The sequence below is a fragment of the Polypterus senegalus genome, chromosome 3 (genome assembly GCF_016835505.1).
Source record: "Polypterus senegalus isolate Bchr_013 chromosome 3, ASM1683550v1, whole genome shotgun sequence".
Lineage (NCBI taxonomy): Eukaryota > Metazoa > Chordata > Cladistia > Polypteriformes > Polypteridae > Polypterus > Polypterus senegalus.
The window spans coordinates 291,302,608-291,318,760 of record NC_053156.1 but is presented as its reverse complement, the minus strand read 5'-3'; the positions used below and the strand labels follow the sequence as shown (position 1 = coordinate 291,318,760).

The 16,153-nt window shown below is 43.3% G+C and overlaps 1 protein-coding gene across 1 annotated transcript; it reads right to left on the bottom strand.

Moving 5' to 3' along the window:
• Positions 1–559: 559 nt before the first annotated feature.
• LOC120526714 (E3 ubiquitin-protein ligase SIAH1-like) lies at positions 560–14,491 on the bottom strand. The gene is made up of 3 exons (XM_039749870.1): positions 14,465–14,491; positions 1,559–1,571; positions 560–1,422 (listed from the first exon to the last, which is right to left on the bottom strand). Exons 1-3 carry the CDS (start codon positions 14,489–14,491, stop codon positions 560–562), a joined length of 903 nt encoding a protein of 300 aa, XP_039605804.1.
• Between the last annotated feature and the right edge of the window lie 1,662 nt (positions 14,492–16,153).

Here is a 16,153-nt window from a genome sequence, read left to right as displayed (position 1 = left end):
CCCCACATGAAGGAGTCCACTAAATGCCACTGTGGTCCTCATTAGCGGACTCTCTTGTGAGTGTTTTCTGATCATTGTCACTGCTTTCCTTCTGGCTCTACGTTTTGGGTTACCATTTTGTTTTGCCGCTCTCTCAATCTGGTTGACTTATTCTTGCATGTTTTTCGACGTTTGACTTCATCTCCTGGCTCTTTTACTTTGCCCCTTCCCCATCCGTTGGCACTTTGGCTTCATGTTGGCACATCACCATAGCCTTCCTTATCTTGACTTGTAATCCCGATTTCTTGCCCACTCTGCCCAGATCTGGCAGTACATAACTTAAGAGAGAAAAAAGCCCTTTTTCAAAATAAGACCCCAAATATGAAAAAATATGGCATCACGTTTATTAAATGTAAAGTAGACAAGGTAGCAAAAAAATAGAGAAAAATGAAAAACGCCCGAAGGGCTCGACAAAACAGCTGCAGTTCGGTGGGTGAAACAGGAAGGGGTTGCCACTTTTGACACACATTTGTAGAAATTGAAGAATTGCAGAATTTGTAAGTCCATCCCAGCCGGCAGGTCATCCCTCTTGGTCACTTGGCGTGGGGTGGCACGTGGAGATGGTCACATTGATGTCCAGATTGCCACTGTCTTCAAAGAGCTGCGCGATGTTCATGTCGAAGACCAGGCAGTCGCTGTTCATGACTGCCACCGAGATGTCCTCGTGGATGGACAGTGGGGTCGCCTCCCACGTCAGACGCCGGCAGTGGCCGATGAGCTGCAGGCGGTAAATGAAGTTCTTGGCCTGCTTGCGTGTGCCGATCAGTTGAACGATGGCAAAGAACTGCTGGTGCCCGTCAAACTTCTCCAGTTTCTTCAGGACCAGCAAGAAATGAAAGCCGAAGCAGGCCTGCATCAAAACCCAGTTGACAGCCCCTGGCAGGTTGATGTCCCTGGCCAGCAGCACGATGTCCTCTGCTTGGAGCGTCGTGATGGATTTGTGCTTGTGCATTAGGTGCGGAATGACGTCGCCCAGCGAGCCTTGCCATTTGCACGAGGCGCCAGGGCATGGGCAAGAGTAGGGTCTGAACTCGCACAGCTCCTCGTGGTCCGCTTTCTCACTGTGTGCCAAAGCGACTTTGCAGCCCAGTAAGGCATATCTGCAAGGAAACATTACAAAATGTGCCACTTTCTCCATGGCTAAGTTCCGAATGGAGCCCAGGGGTCCCCGACATGTCGGGCAGCATGTGAGCTTGGGCCGGCAGTTGCTGCAGACCAGGTGGCCGCTCCTGCACTGAAGAATTGGTGGAAGGACGAAGTCAAAGCAGACAGGGCACTCAAACAGGTTGGCCAAGTCGCTGTTGGTTGCAACGGGCGCTTTGGGGGATGGAATGTACTTTAATGTGCCCATTGGGAGGGCTGCTGCCATGTGGCGACTCATTCCTGGAATGGGAAAGGAAGAGAAAAAGCAAAATTCAAAATGAGCACCCCATAGAAAAGCAAAAGCATGGAAGTGTCACCACTTGAAAATGGGTATCATGATGTGCCAGTCTGGAGGCTGGCACTGCAGTCTACATACCAGGGGCAGAGCCCTACAAAATAAGAATAGAAAGAAATGACAGGCCTGGCAAAATGAATTGACAGTGCTGTGGAGAACAGAACGACCACCAGGGGGCAACAGTGCATAAGCATAGACAGAACAAATAATAATGGGCCTGGCAATATGAATTGACAATGCTGTGGAGAACTGAACGACCACCAGGGGGCAACAGTGCATAAGCATAGACATAATAATAATACATTTTATTTATATAGCGCCTTTCCCATGCTCAATGCACTTAACTCTTTGAGGGCTGAATATTTTTTCCAAAAAACATAGTTTTCTAAAAAGCAATGGCTTCACACAGAAATATGTAACATAACACAATATAAAACATCGTTTTTGCATGCTGTGGCTGCCAGTTTGCCATGAATGTGCGGCAGGCTTGCTGCCAGGCTGTCTTCGCGTGGCTGGGGCAGCAGCAGCTGACACTGTCGCGGTGCATTGCAATCTGGATTCTACCTCTTATCATTGTTAGGTGGCAGTCCTCCCAGGCGAACAGTGCCATAGACGTGTTAGCTACCTGAACCTGTGGTGGCACCACAAATAGTATGAGACCAATCAACTGAAGCCAGAAACTCACATTCAAAATCGGAGTCCAACAAGTCATAGTCCAGTTCAGAGAGAATAGGCAAAATGTCGTAGCCGGAATATTCTGTTTTATGCATCCGCTTTGACCTCTCGCCAGGGGCCAGGGCCATTTTTGCAGATGTTTGTGCCTTGCTACTCATGGCAGTGCAGGAAATCTCAGTGAAATCCAATGAAGCTAACTTTCCGTCTACCAAAGAGACACCAAATAAAACATAACGGTTGGTTTTGTCACAGTTTACAGTTGATTACCATCGTCAATTCCTCCTTTTGACAAAAGTCAACATCAGCCCTAAAAGAGTTAATATAAGAAGGTGACAAATGCCAGCTTTCGAGGCAGCTAAGGCCCCTTCATCAGGCAAGGTGTAACAAAGAAACTGAGAAATACTCTCGCTTATATTGGGACAGCAACGTGACTTTTTTCTTTCATCTGAACAACCATTTTGTTCAAATGTTAGCAAAATTAATAAATCTTAGATGAATTAACCCTGACAGAAGAGAACAATGAACTAATAAAATGTAGAGATAAGATCACCATCACTAGAGAAAGTCCTGTAAGTTTTTTTTTTGAAGTGCATTGTCTGTAAGATCGGCCTCTGATGTAGTCAGCTGGTCAGTCAGTCTGTTAGTCCACATATCTGGTCATAAAAAACTCCTCTTTCTATTCAGACCATTTTGTAGAGCTTATATTCCCATTCTCTCCGCTCCTGTTGGGTCTTGAAATTACCCATAAGCACAGTGACCCTCAGATCCTTTATGCTGTGGCCTTTACTGTTAAAGTGTGCTGCCACCGGAAGATCAACACTGTTCTGATTGATATGAAATCTATGTGAGTTCGTTCGCTGACGCAGTGTCTGACCAGTCTCCCCTACGTACAGTCCAGTGTTGGGGCAGCTTATGCACATGATTAGGTAGACCGCATTAGCAGCTTTGCATGTGAACGAACCGTTTATTTTATGCTCCTGCTGGCAATGTGGTACAACTACCTGATCTGTCGTGTAGATATGTGTGCAGGTGCCACACCTGTCCTGTAGGCAGGGAGATGTGCCACTTGCTGCTGAAGCCACACATAAGAGTTTCCGGACAATCAGTTGTTTGAGGTTTAGTGGTTGTCTGTGTGCAAGGAGGGGAGGTTCTGGGAATATATCCATCCATCCATCCATTATCCTAACTACAGGGTCACCAGGGTCTGCTGGAGCCAATCCCAGCCAACACAGGGTGCAAGGCAGGAAAGAAACCCCAGGCAGGGTGCCAGCCCACCACAGGGGAATATATCCTTCAGTTTATTATTCTCTTCTGTTAATTAATCTAAGGTTTGTTAATTTTGCTAACATTTGAACAAAAAGGTTGTTAAGATGAAAGAAAAAAAATCACTTTGCTGTCCCAATATAAGTGAGAGTATTTCTCAGTTTCTTTGTTACACCTTACATGATGAAGGGGCCTTAGCTGCCTCAAAAGCTTGCATTTGTCATCTATTTAGTTAGCCAATAAAAGGCGTCATTTCACCCTACTTTCTCCTGTATCAATCTATGGCTAACATGGTACAACACTCTACTACTAAGGTACTAAGAATAATAAGAAGGGCAGGCCTGGCAAAATGAATTGACAATGCTGTGGAGAACTGAACGACCACCAGGGGGCAACAGTGCATAAACAGGTGCATCTCAATAAATTAGAATCTCTTATCATCGAAAAGTGAATTTATTTCAGTAATTCAATTCAAAAAGTGAAACTCCTATATTATATAGATTCATTACACACAGAGTGAGATATTTCAGGTGTTTTATTTCTTTTCATTTTGCTGATTATGGCTTACAGCTAAAGAAAATCCAAAATGCAGCACCTCAGAAAATTTGAATATTGTGCGAAAGTTCATATTGTAGACTCCAGGGGCCTCATGTATAAATGGTGCATACGCCCGTTTCCACGTTCAAATCAAGATGTATAAAACCTAAACTTGACGTAAAGCCACACACATTTTCACGCTAGCTAAAACCCTGTCGTACGCAAGTTCTGCACTCGGTTTTCTAAACTGGCGGCGCCCAGCGTCAAAGCAGTGCTACTGTTCCTGTGTGCTTTCCCTTTCTTTTTTAGATCCACATCCCTGACGCAGCTTTATAAATACACTGAAATTAACCGCATATTGTTTATTAGTTTAATGCATCTGATTGTAATTAACCAGTAACAATATAATGGTCCACAGAATGGCCAAACTGTTTTAAATACCATAGCTGCTTTAGCGTTGTTACTCTCACTGCACCTTACTCTTCTTCTTTCAGCTGCTCCCGTTAAGGGTTGCCACAGCGGATCATCTTTTTCCATATTACTCTCACTGCACCGCTCAGAGTATTTATATCACTGTATCTAAATGTGAATCACAGGAGCACAGCAGCTGATCAGAAAGAGAATATCAGATACAGCATCAAGCCCACGCTGTCTCAGCCACGCTGTCTATTTGAACTGCTCTCATACTGCAAACGCTTCAGAGCCTTTCCTGTACGGACCTCGCGGTTGCCACAGCGGATCATCTTTTTCCATATTACTCTCACTGCACCACTCAGAGTATTTATATCACTGTATCTAAATGTGAATCACAGGAGTACAGCAGCTGATCAGAAAGAGAATATCAGATACAGCATCAAACCCAGGCTGTCTATTTGAACTGCTCTCATACTGCAAACGCTTCAGAGCCTTTCCTGTACGGACCTCGCGGTTCACAAACAGGTTCATCACAAGAACTCTAAACGCACTCAATCAGTCCATCAAGTGCTCCTTGTTGAACTGTCTGTACTTATAAGTAGAATCACCTCACTGTAAACTTGCACTACAGTTATAATATTACACAACCTGAGCCACTCTATAAAGTGCGTATTTACATATGATGACGATATCATTTTTAAGACGAAATGCAGCAAAAGATGTTGATTATATTATATAGATAAAAGTTTAACTTCATTTAAATAATCTATATTGTTAATAATTAAACATGTGAGGATACGGTGACGCAGCGCTAGCAAGGAGTTTGTACTCCTTTCACGGATTGATCCTACTTCGTGCCGTATTCTTGCTGGTGCTGATGCGACACTGGAAGGATAGATGGATAGACTAATTTAAACACGTACTACGAAGATATTTCAGTGTTCCTTAAAAGTTTTGAAGAACAGGCGTTCTAAGCTTACAGATGGCTTAACGTCTATTACTGAACTGAATGTGTGGCGATTGGGTATTTGGAGAAAGAAAAGTAAGGACAGGAATTGGAGGTTAGTACGTTTGAAAGAGACTGTACTGCTGCAGTAAAGTATTTCATCGAAGGTCGCGTACAATCACCGCGCCACCGTGTTCCCATGTTTAATAACATGCTTTAACTCCTGTCATCATGAAAAAGATATCACGCATACATCTCAGTATTTTAATTATTCAGAGAGCTGTAATATCACGAATGTAATGGATTCTGTGTCCTGTCGGAGGAAGAGAAAGAATGGAAGCACGTAGTGATTCACACACATAGAAGATCAAATACAAAACAAAGCATTTAACGTGCTACTTTAGTTACGATGGGATTTGAGAAACTAGTAAATTAAACGATTTTAAGATTAACTTTATGATGTTCTACTTTGATGACAAAATAAACTACGTGATTAAAGTGGAAATTTCGAGATTAAAGTTGACATTTCGTGCTTTTTTCCAACTCTGTACCCTAATAAGCTTTCATATGACACTCACGATGGTGGGCTACGATTCGCCTTTTCGTGGCGACTTTGATATCTGACAACTTCTTTTTTATTTCCGGCACTGTGCGACTTTTTGAACTTGAGCTTTTAAGTTTCTCCAACACGCTATGTCACTCGATCGACCTCCTTTTCTTATTTATACCACTGTTTAAACCAACAAATAGTACGTTTTTCTTTGCCTCCACTTGGTATTCGCTGAAATTCTTCTATTTTCCCCATGTGCTTTTGCCATTGTCTTTTTACAGAACGCTGAGCTTAAGGGTTATTTATATTGATTTGCAAATTCAAAGAGGCGTAATTCTGGGAGGAGACGGGGCGGGGCAGCAGGCACGTTACTTTTCACACTGACCGGGATTTTGTTGTAGCGGAAGAACGTGGAAGTCGGCGAACACGCAGATTTAGGCATCTGGATTTTTTGTGCGTAAGCACATTTCCACTTTTGTGCTTACGCCATGTTAAGAGTGTGAATTCTACGCACAGCGTTATGCATGAGGCCCCTGGTGTCCCACTCCACTCTGTTAATGAACCCAAAACACCTGCAAAGGGGTCCTGAGCCTTGAAACGGTCTCTCAAGTCTCGTTCAGTAGGCCACATCATCAGACTGCTGACCTAACGGTTGTCCAGAAGACGGCCATTGACACGAAGCGACTAAAGGTCATTGCTAAAGAAGATGGCTGGTCACAGAGTGCCATATCCAAGCATTTTAATGGAAAGTTGAGTGGAAGGAAAAAATGGGTCAGGAAAAGTTGCACAAGCAACCGGGCTAACCGCAAGCCTGGAGAGGATTGTGAAGAATTTGGGGGAGATTCCCAAGGAGTGGACTGCGGCTGGAGTCAGTGCTTCAAGGGCCACCACAAACAGACAGGCATGTCCGTGATGTGGGCTACAACTGTCACAGCACTGCTTGTGTCAAGCCACTCCTGAACCAGAGACAACGGCAGAAGCGTCTTACCTGAGCCGAGGAGAAAACGGACTGAACTGGTAACAGCTCAGTGGTCCAAAGTCCTCTTTTCAGATGAAAGTCCATTTTGTATTTTGGACATCAAGGAGTCTGGAGGAGGAGTGCAGAAACACAGAATCCAAGCTGCCTGAGGTCCAGTGTGAAGTTTCCACAGTCAATGATGATTTGGGGAGCCATGTCATCTGCCGGTGTTGGTGCGCTGTGTTTTATTTATCAAGTCCAAAGTCAGGACAGGCAGACATCTACCAGGACATTTTAGAGCACTTCATGCTTCCCTTTGTTGACAAGCTTTATGGAGAAGCTGATTTCATTTTCCAGCAAAGGACTTTGAACCTGACCACACTGCCAAATGTACCAATACCTGGCTTAATGACCGTGGTGGGTATCACTGGGCTTGATTGGCCAGCAAACTCGCCTGACCTAAACTCCATAGAGAATCTATCAAGAGGAAGAGGAAGAGGAGAGACCCCAGAGTCAACAATGCAGATGAGCTGAAGGCTCCTGGGCTTTTATAACACCTCATCAGTGCCACAAGCTCATCGCCTCCATGCCAGTAATTCATGCAAAAGGAGCCCCGACCGAGTATTGAGGGCGTACATGGACAGACTATTCAGTAGGCCAACATTTATGTATTAAAAATCTTTTTATTTTTTATTAATCTTATGTAATATTCTAATTTTCTGAGATACTGAATTTTGAGTTTTCATCATCTTTAGGCCATAATCAGCAAAATAAAAAGAAATAAACACTTGAAATATATCGCTCTTTGTAATGAATCTATAAAATATATAAGTTTCACTTTTTGAATTGAGTTAGGAGACTCGGGTTCACTTCCCAGGTCCTCCCTGCGTGGAGTTTGCATGTTCTCCCCATGTCTGCGTCGGTTTCCTCCCACAGTCCAAAGACATGTAGGTCAGGTGCTTTGACGATTCTAAATTGTCCCTGGTGTGTGCCCTGCCCAGGGTTTGTTTCCTGCCTTGTGCCCTGTGTTGGCTGGGATTGGCTCCAGCAGACCCCCGTGACCCTGTAGTTAGGATATAGCGGGTTGGATAATGGATGGATGGATGGATGATATTCTAATTTATTGAGATGCAAATGTCAGCATAGACAGAACAAATAAGGAGGACAGGCCAGGCAAAATGAATTGAAAATGCTGTGGCTAACTGGACTACCACCAGGGGGCAGTAGAACATACAGTATCTACCAAACATCTTCAGATCCCATCACTTTCTGTACAGTTTTCTTTGTTGTAAATTTAACTTGAAATAGAAACGTATGTGCCCATCTGTCTACACTCAATAACCCATAATGTTCAAAATATATGAAATATTCAGACCCTTTTTCTGGGCACCTCCAAATTGTGCTTGGGTTCATCCTGTTTGCCTTAATTACCTCCAGCTGTGTATACAATGTAATTAGGGGTCCACCAGTGTGTTGCATGCGGGACGCCTCCAGGCTGGGAGGACCGGGGGAGCAAGTGTGTCCAAAGCGTTACCTCCCCCGGGACGCTAGATGGCAACCCCCCTGGGTGGCAGCGGTGCCTCGGACTCCCGCAGGGCTTCATGGGAGTTGGAGTTTGGTGCAGTCCTGTTGGGATCCACAGGCACCACCAGGGGGAGCTGCAGCAGGAGCTGCTGAGTCCTGATGGGCAGTTCTTACACCACACTTGCCGGAAATGAGGCATCAAGCACCTGGTGCACTTCCAGGTGCCTTATAAAAGGAGCCAGCAGCCACTGCATGGGGAGCCAGAGTCGGGAGGGGGTAGATGAAGCTTGTCCAGAGGAGTGGAGGAGAAAGAAGGAAAAGAGTGCAGGATGACTTTTGGTATTGTGCTGTATTGTGCCTGTGGGAAATGGGGAAGGCTTTTCTCACAAAGAGAAAATAAGCCATGTGTGCCTTGAACTTGTGTCCCATGCTTGTCTGTGTCAGGTTCAGTTGGTGGTGCCAGCCAGATGGGCCATAAGTGGTAAAACAATTCGATTGCCCATCGTTCAGAAAGGCACACACACCTGTCTATAAGTAAAGTCTCACAATGCAAAGTGCATGTCAGGACAAAAAAGCAAACCATGATGTCCAAGGAACTCCCTGTGGACCCCGGTGATCATATTGTGCACAGAGGTGTCAATAATTGCAAAATTGAAAGACATTTGGTCCCACCCCTGTGTAACGGGACAAAAAGAGCTTTTGGTCAGGGTGCTGAGTGAAAACCAAATGGTCACTATAGTTGAGATAAAAGGACCTGGCAGAAGGACAACCATCTCAGCAGCACTCCATCACACTGGTGTTTACAGTGGAGTGGCTAGAAGGAGACCATTCTTGAATATTTCACAGTTTAAAGGAGAGCAGAAGGATCAAGATTCATTGGTCAGATGAGACAAAAACTGAACTCTCTGGGCAGAACTTCAAGCACCATGTCTGGCCTTTTCTTATCACCTGCCTAATGCCATCCACACGGTGAAGCATAGCGACGATGGGTGCTTCTCAGAACTGAGAGAACAATGAATGCAAACAAATACAGAGAAGTCCTTGAAGAAAACCACCTCCAGAGTGCATGGGCAGTTTACAGACAGACGCTTATCATCCAATCTAACGGAATCTTCCAGAAATATTCTCGGACAAACTGTGCAAACCCAGGTGTTCAAAGCTTGTAGAGAGTTACCCAAGAAGAACGGAAGCTGGAATTGAGGGCAAAGGGACTTCTTCAAAGTACTGAATTAAAGGTCTGAATGCTTACATGAGTGAGAAATATCAGTTTTTGATTTTTAATAAATTTGAAAACTTATAAAAAATTTTCAATTTGTCCTTATGGGTTTTTGAGTGTAGAAAAAAATTGCAAATATATTCAGTTTGGAAATGTACCTGCAACATAGTGAAGTGTGCAGAAAGTAAAGCAGCCTCAATACTTTCCTATTCCATTGTAAATATTTACATATTTATGACTTTCAAGGGGAACGGATTCAAGAACATATTCAGGCTGATAGATAGATAGATAGACAGACAGGAAAGGCACTATATAAGATAGATAGAAAGATAAGGCACTATATAATAGATAGATAGATAAATAGATAGACAGACAGGAAAGGCACTATATAAGATAGATAGAAAGATAAGGCACTATATAATAGATAGATAGATAAATAGATAGATAGATAGGAAAGGCACTATATAAGACAGAAATAGAGGAAAGGCACTATATAATAGTGCTAGATCTTTAACTAACAAGACATTTTTTATAAACGATCTTATTAGTGATAGAAAGATTGATTTTATTGCACTAAGTGAAACATGACTTAACTCAAACGGTGCGTCTGTTTTAATTGAATCTGCGCCTCCGGATTACAGTTTTACTCGTGCAGACCGCCAGGGGAAAAAGGGGGGGCGAATTGGCTAACATTTACTCGAACCGATTAAAATATAAAGATATCAGTTTTGGTAAGTTCAAGTCCTTTGAGTATCTCGCCGTTGTCATTCATGGAGATTCTCAAGTTCTAGTATTATCCGTGTATAGACCTCCTAAATATAACGTGTCTTTTTTTGAGGAATTCTCTGACTTAATGTCAATTTTAATTACTAACTATGACACACTCCTAATAGTCGGCGACTTTAATTTTCATATAGATAATCAGTGTGATCTAAAAGTAAAAGAATTTATGAACCTCCTGGACTCTTGATTTGAGACAACTCATAAATCAGCCTACACATAAAGCAGGTCATACGTTAGACTTAGTGATTACTAAAGGACTGAAAGTTGATATAAAGCAGATCATTCATATCGGTCTATCAGACCATTTTCTTCTACTTTTTAATATAGAAATAATGATAAAAAACACTCATGAGAAGCATATTGTTAAAAAACGCTTCTTTGACTCGGCAGCAGCTTTAAAACTTACAAACATTCTAAGTAATCAGTCCGTTTATAGTGCTAACTATAATAGTGAGGATAATGTAAATAGTAAGGTGGAAAGATTTAATACTAAAGTGAGAGCTGCTGTTGACAGAGTTGCACCTGAAAAGACAGTTAATAGCATTGGTATTCCATGGAAGACCCAAACCATTGACCCAAAGAGTGTCTGATTTAAAGAGAACATGCTGTAGAGCGGAGCGTAAATGGAGGAAGACTAAACTAACTGTCCACTATGAAATATTAAAAGTCAAAATAACAGAATACAATAACAGTGTCCGTCTTGAGAGGCGCTGCTATTTCTCTAATATTATAAATAACAATGCTAGTAATCCCAGAGTCTTATTTTCTACAATCGATCGCCTACTAAACCCATCTCTAACCTGCCTTTCTTAAGTAAAGTTCTGGAGAGGGCAGTCATTATGCAGTTAAACGACCACCTCAATAAACCTGCTATTCTTGATAAATTTCAGTCAGGTTTTAGAACAAATCAGAGCACAGAAACTGCACTCGTTAAAGTAGTAAATGATTTGTGGGTAAATGCAGACAGAGGCCATTTATCTGTTCTCATCCTCTTAGATCTGAGTGCTGCATTTGACACCATTGATCACAACATTCTTAGAAATCGCCTTAGTCAATGGGTGGGCCTCTCTGGCAGTGTCTTAAATTGGTTTGAATCCTACCTGACAGGGAGAAAATATTTTGTGAGTTGTGGTAATTACAACTCAAAGACACATGATATCCAATATGGTGTTCCACAAGGCTCTATCCTGGGTCCGCTGTTATTCTCAATCTACATGCTTCCGTTAGGTCAGATTATCTCAGGTTACAACGTGAGCTACCACAGCTATGCTGATGACACACAGCTGTACTTATCTATAGCACCTGATGACCCCGACTCTCTTGATTCACTAACACAATGTCTGACTTGTATCTCAGAATGGATGAATAGTAACTTTCTCAAGTTAAATAAAGAGAAAACTGAAATTTTAGTGATCAGCAATAATGGATACAATGAGGCTATTAGAAATAAACTGGATACATTAGGATTAAAAGTCAAGACGGAGGTAAAAAGCTTAGGGGTGATTGTTGACTGTAATCTGAATTTTAAATCACATAGTAATCAGATCACTAGGACAGCATTTTTTCACTTAAGAAACATAAGTAAAGTTAGACCTCTTATGTCACTGAAAGATGCTGAGAAATTAGTTCACACGTTTGTTTTCAGTCGACTAGATTACTGTAACACACTCCTCTCAGGACTACCCAAAAAAGACATCAATCACTTGCAATGAGTGCAGAATGCAGCTGCTAGAATCCTAACTAGGAAAAGAAAATCAGAACAAATCACACCAGTCTTAGCGTCACTACACTGGTTACCTGTGTCATTCAGAATTGACTTTAAAATTCTGCTTATGGTTTATAAAGCCTTAAATAATCTGCTCCATCTTATATATCAGAATGTCTGACACCTTATATTCCAAATTGTAACCTCAGATCCTCAAATGAGTGTCTCCTTAGAATTCCAAGAACAAAACTTAAAAGAAGTGGTGAGGCTCCTTCTGCTGTTATGCACCTAAAATCTGGAATAGCCTGCCAATAGGAATTCGCCAGGCTGATACAGTAGAGCACTTTAAAACACTGCTGAAAACACATTACTTTAACATGGCCTTCTATAACTTCAATTTAACTTAATTTAACTTAATCCTGATACTCTATATGTTCAATTTCCTTATAATAACTACTCATGGTGGCTCTAAAATCCGTACTGACCCCTACTCTCTTTTCTGTTTCTTTTTCCGGTTTCTTTGTGGTGATGGCCTGCGCCACCTCCACCTACTCAAAGCTTCATGATGCTCAAACAATGATGGACGGATTAAAAGGAAGAATTCTACGTGACCATCATCATCAAGTCCTTCCATGAGAACCCTAAATACAAAGAGGACTGTTTCATTTATGTTAGGTAGAATGCCCAGAGGGGACTGGACGGTCTCATGGTCTGGACCCACTACAGATTTTATTTTTTTCTCCAGCCGTCTGGAGTTTTTTGTTTTTCTGTCCCCCCTGGCCATTGACCCTTACTCTTATTCGATGTTAATTAATGTTGATTTATTTTGTTTTCTTATTGTGTCTTTTATTTTTCTATTCTTTATTATGTAAAGCACTTTGAGCTACTGTTTGTATGAAAATGTGCTATAGAAATAAATAATGTTGTTGTTGTTGTTGTTGTTGTAATAGATAGATAGATCGGAAAAGCACAATATAAGACAGAAATAGAGGAAAGGCACTAGATAATAGATAGATCGGAAAGGCACTAAATACTAGATAGATACATACATTGATTAAACCTTCTCAAATATGAATGGCACTATATATTGATGTAATTCTGTATAGTATTCTCAAAAAGAGAAAACAATAAAATTAGATTATATGAAAGACATTATATAACAGATAAGCATGCCAACAGATATGAAAGGCACTAATAATAATGTATAATTGTGTGTAATTATATGATTATTGTGTAACTTGTGAGCTGTTTTATGTCAATCAAACCCACTTAGTCCTGAACAGGGTCATGGGGGTCTGCTGGGTCTACTATCCCAGTACCAAAAGGCACAAGGCAAGGAACAAACCCTGGACTGTGTGCCAGGCCATCGCAGGGCAAACACACACACACACCAAGCACACACTAGAGCCCATTTAGAATCGCCAGTTGACCTAACTTGCATGTCTTTGGACTGTGGGAGGAAACTGGAGCACCCGGAGGAAACCCACACAGACAAGGGGATGAACATGTAAACTCCACACAGGGAGGACCCAGGAGGTGAATGCTGGTCTTCTTACTGTGAGGAAGCAGCGCTACCATTGTGCTGCTGTGCTGCCCTGTTCTGTGTTATAATTCAAAATTGTTCCATGTCCCCAAACTCAGATTCTAAGAGGCTTAGCTACTCAGATGACACTCTAAACTGGCCTAGTGTGAGGGAGTGCTGGTGTGTGTGTGTGTGCCCTGTTAGGCACTGCCACCCCATCTTTATACCCAAAGATACCAAAACAGGCTCTGTATTACCCTGTAAGTGAATTTGGTGGGTTAAGGAAATCTCACCTCAGTGCAGTGCAGCAGGTTTCATTGTCTATAAATGCCCCATTGCAGCTCAGATAGGTGCCAATCTCCAGCACCAGCTCAGATCGGTGCCAATCTCCAGCACCAGCTCAGATCGGTGTCACTCTCCAGCACCAGAGCAGGTTTCCCACTCATGTCTGGGGTTCGGACCACAGCCACTGCTGACAGTTTCTTGCTTGAATGCCAGACCTGCACTGTGATCTTAATGTTTAAAGCGGGTGTGTGTGTGTGTGTGTGTGTGTGTGATTGGTAGGTCCCGGAACCTTCCAAATGCACAGGGGAGAAGCCAATATAGGAGAACTGTGAACGAGTGGACAAATAGGCCCTCAAACTCTTATTCTCTCAATCGCATGACAGTGAAAAGACCAATAAATGTAAGCGTGTTTATGTACACATGCAAGAATTTCCCGCCCTGCAGATAAGACACTACTGAGTAAGTGGACCAGATGGTTTGGCTCAGCGGGCGGAGCTTGCACAGACTTCAGACTATAAAAGCTAGTAGAGGTCTCCTTGGTATGGCTGAGAGATGAAGACTCTCTAACTCTTCACTTCTGTGATGTTCATCTACTGTTCCTCCTCCTACACTCTTCTCAGTGTATTTCACTATCATGTCCCGAACAATTGAGTGGAATCCCTCTGCCTCTGTCGACTTGCCCAACGTTTCCACAAATGACGATTGCACTGCAGAAGAAGCCCCGAATTCAGATGAATTCAAGAAGTTACAGAGATTTATTGCAGAGCAGACATCCACCATAACAAGCTCTCTAGAAGCCCTCGCCTCCGGAATGCGCGATGGATTGATTGCGGTCAAATCCGACCTGCTAGCCCTCCACATCAAAGCAGCGGGTCACGAAAACAAAATTGAGTCGGTGAAGGCTCAGCTGGAGGCCTTCTGGGACAAGATGGCAGACCTCGAGGACCGCTCCCGTCGTTGCAATATCCGGATCACCGGCCTACCAGAGGGTGCCGAAGGCGACGACCCAAGGAGCTTCCTGCGGTGCCAGCTCCCAGTGTGGCTCCCCACCCTGCCGTCAGGAGACATCAAAATCATGCGCGCCCACCGAATCTCTTCATCCACCTCCTCATCCTCGGCAGTTCCTCGTACCCTGATTGTTCACCTCGTCCACTTCACCGACAGACAACACATTCTGCAGGCTGCCCGTCAGGCACCTGCCCCACAATACCGAGGATCCACGCTGCACTTTTTCCCCGATTTCAGTTCCCGCACGGCACAGAGACGGAAGGCCTACACACCCATCATTCTGCACGCCAGAGCTACAGGGCTTCAGCCCTATTTGCTTTTCCCAGCCCGACTGAAACTCTCTTTTGGAGACCACCACCAGACATATAACACACCGGAGGCGGCATCACATGCTGTGGCCTGCTTTATCACCACGGGGACACTGCCCCCCACTTCATAAGCTGTGTCTATGTGATGTCGTAAATCAATGTAGACCCTCATTTTCAGGAGAAAAGCAGAAGTTTACCAGTAAGATGAGGCAGTATGGTCACTTGTCCTTTATTGGGATAAGTAATATCTGTGGTTTCCTAATGTGTCAATGTCATCATGGCCACCAGCTCCATATCCCAGGGATCTTTGCTTCATATATACTCAGCAAAAAAAGAAACGTCCTCTGACTTTCAACTGTTTTTACTTTCAGTAAACTTAATGTGTAAATATTTGTATGAAAACTAAAAGAGTCAACACCATAAGACATAAACTACAAATGTTTCACAATGTGTCCCTGAATGAAGGGAGCCTCTAAATCAAAAGTACCAGTCAGTATGTGGTGTGGCCACCAGCTGCTTGAAGTACTGCAGTGCATCTCCTCCTCATGGACTGGACCAGATTTGTCAGTTCTTGCTGTGAGATGTTACCCCACTCTTCCACCAAGGCACCTGCAAGTTCCTGGACATTTCTGGGGAATGGCCCTAGCCCTCACCCTGCGATCCAGCGGGTCCCAGACGTGCTCAATGGAATTGAGATCCGGGCTCTTCCACTGCGAGGATGATCAGCTGTCCTTCCTGTCTCCCTGTCTCACAGTGCGGACATGGCAATTTATTGCCCTAGCTAGCCACATCAGCAGTCCTCATGCCTCCCTGCAGCATGCCTAATGCACGTTCACGCAGATGAGCAGGGACCCTGGGCATCTTTCTTTGGGTGTTTTTCACAGTCGGTAGACAAGTCTCTTTAGTGTCCTGCGTTTTTAGAACTGTGACCTTAAATGCCTACTTTCTGTAAGCTGTTAAGGTCTTAACGACCATTCCACAG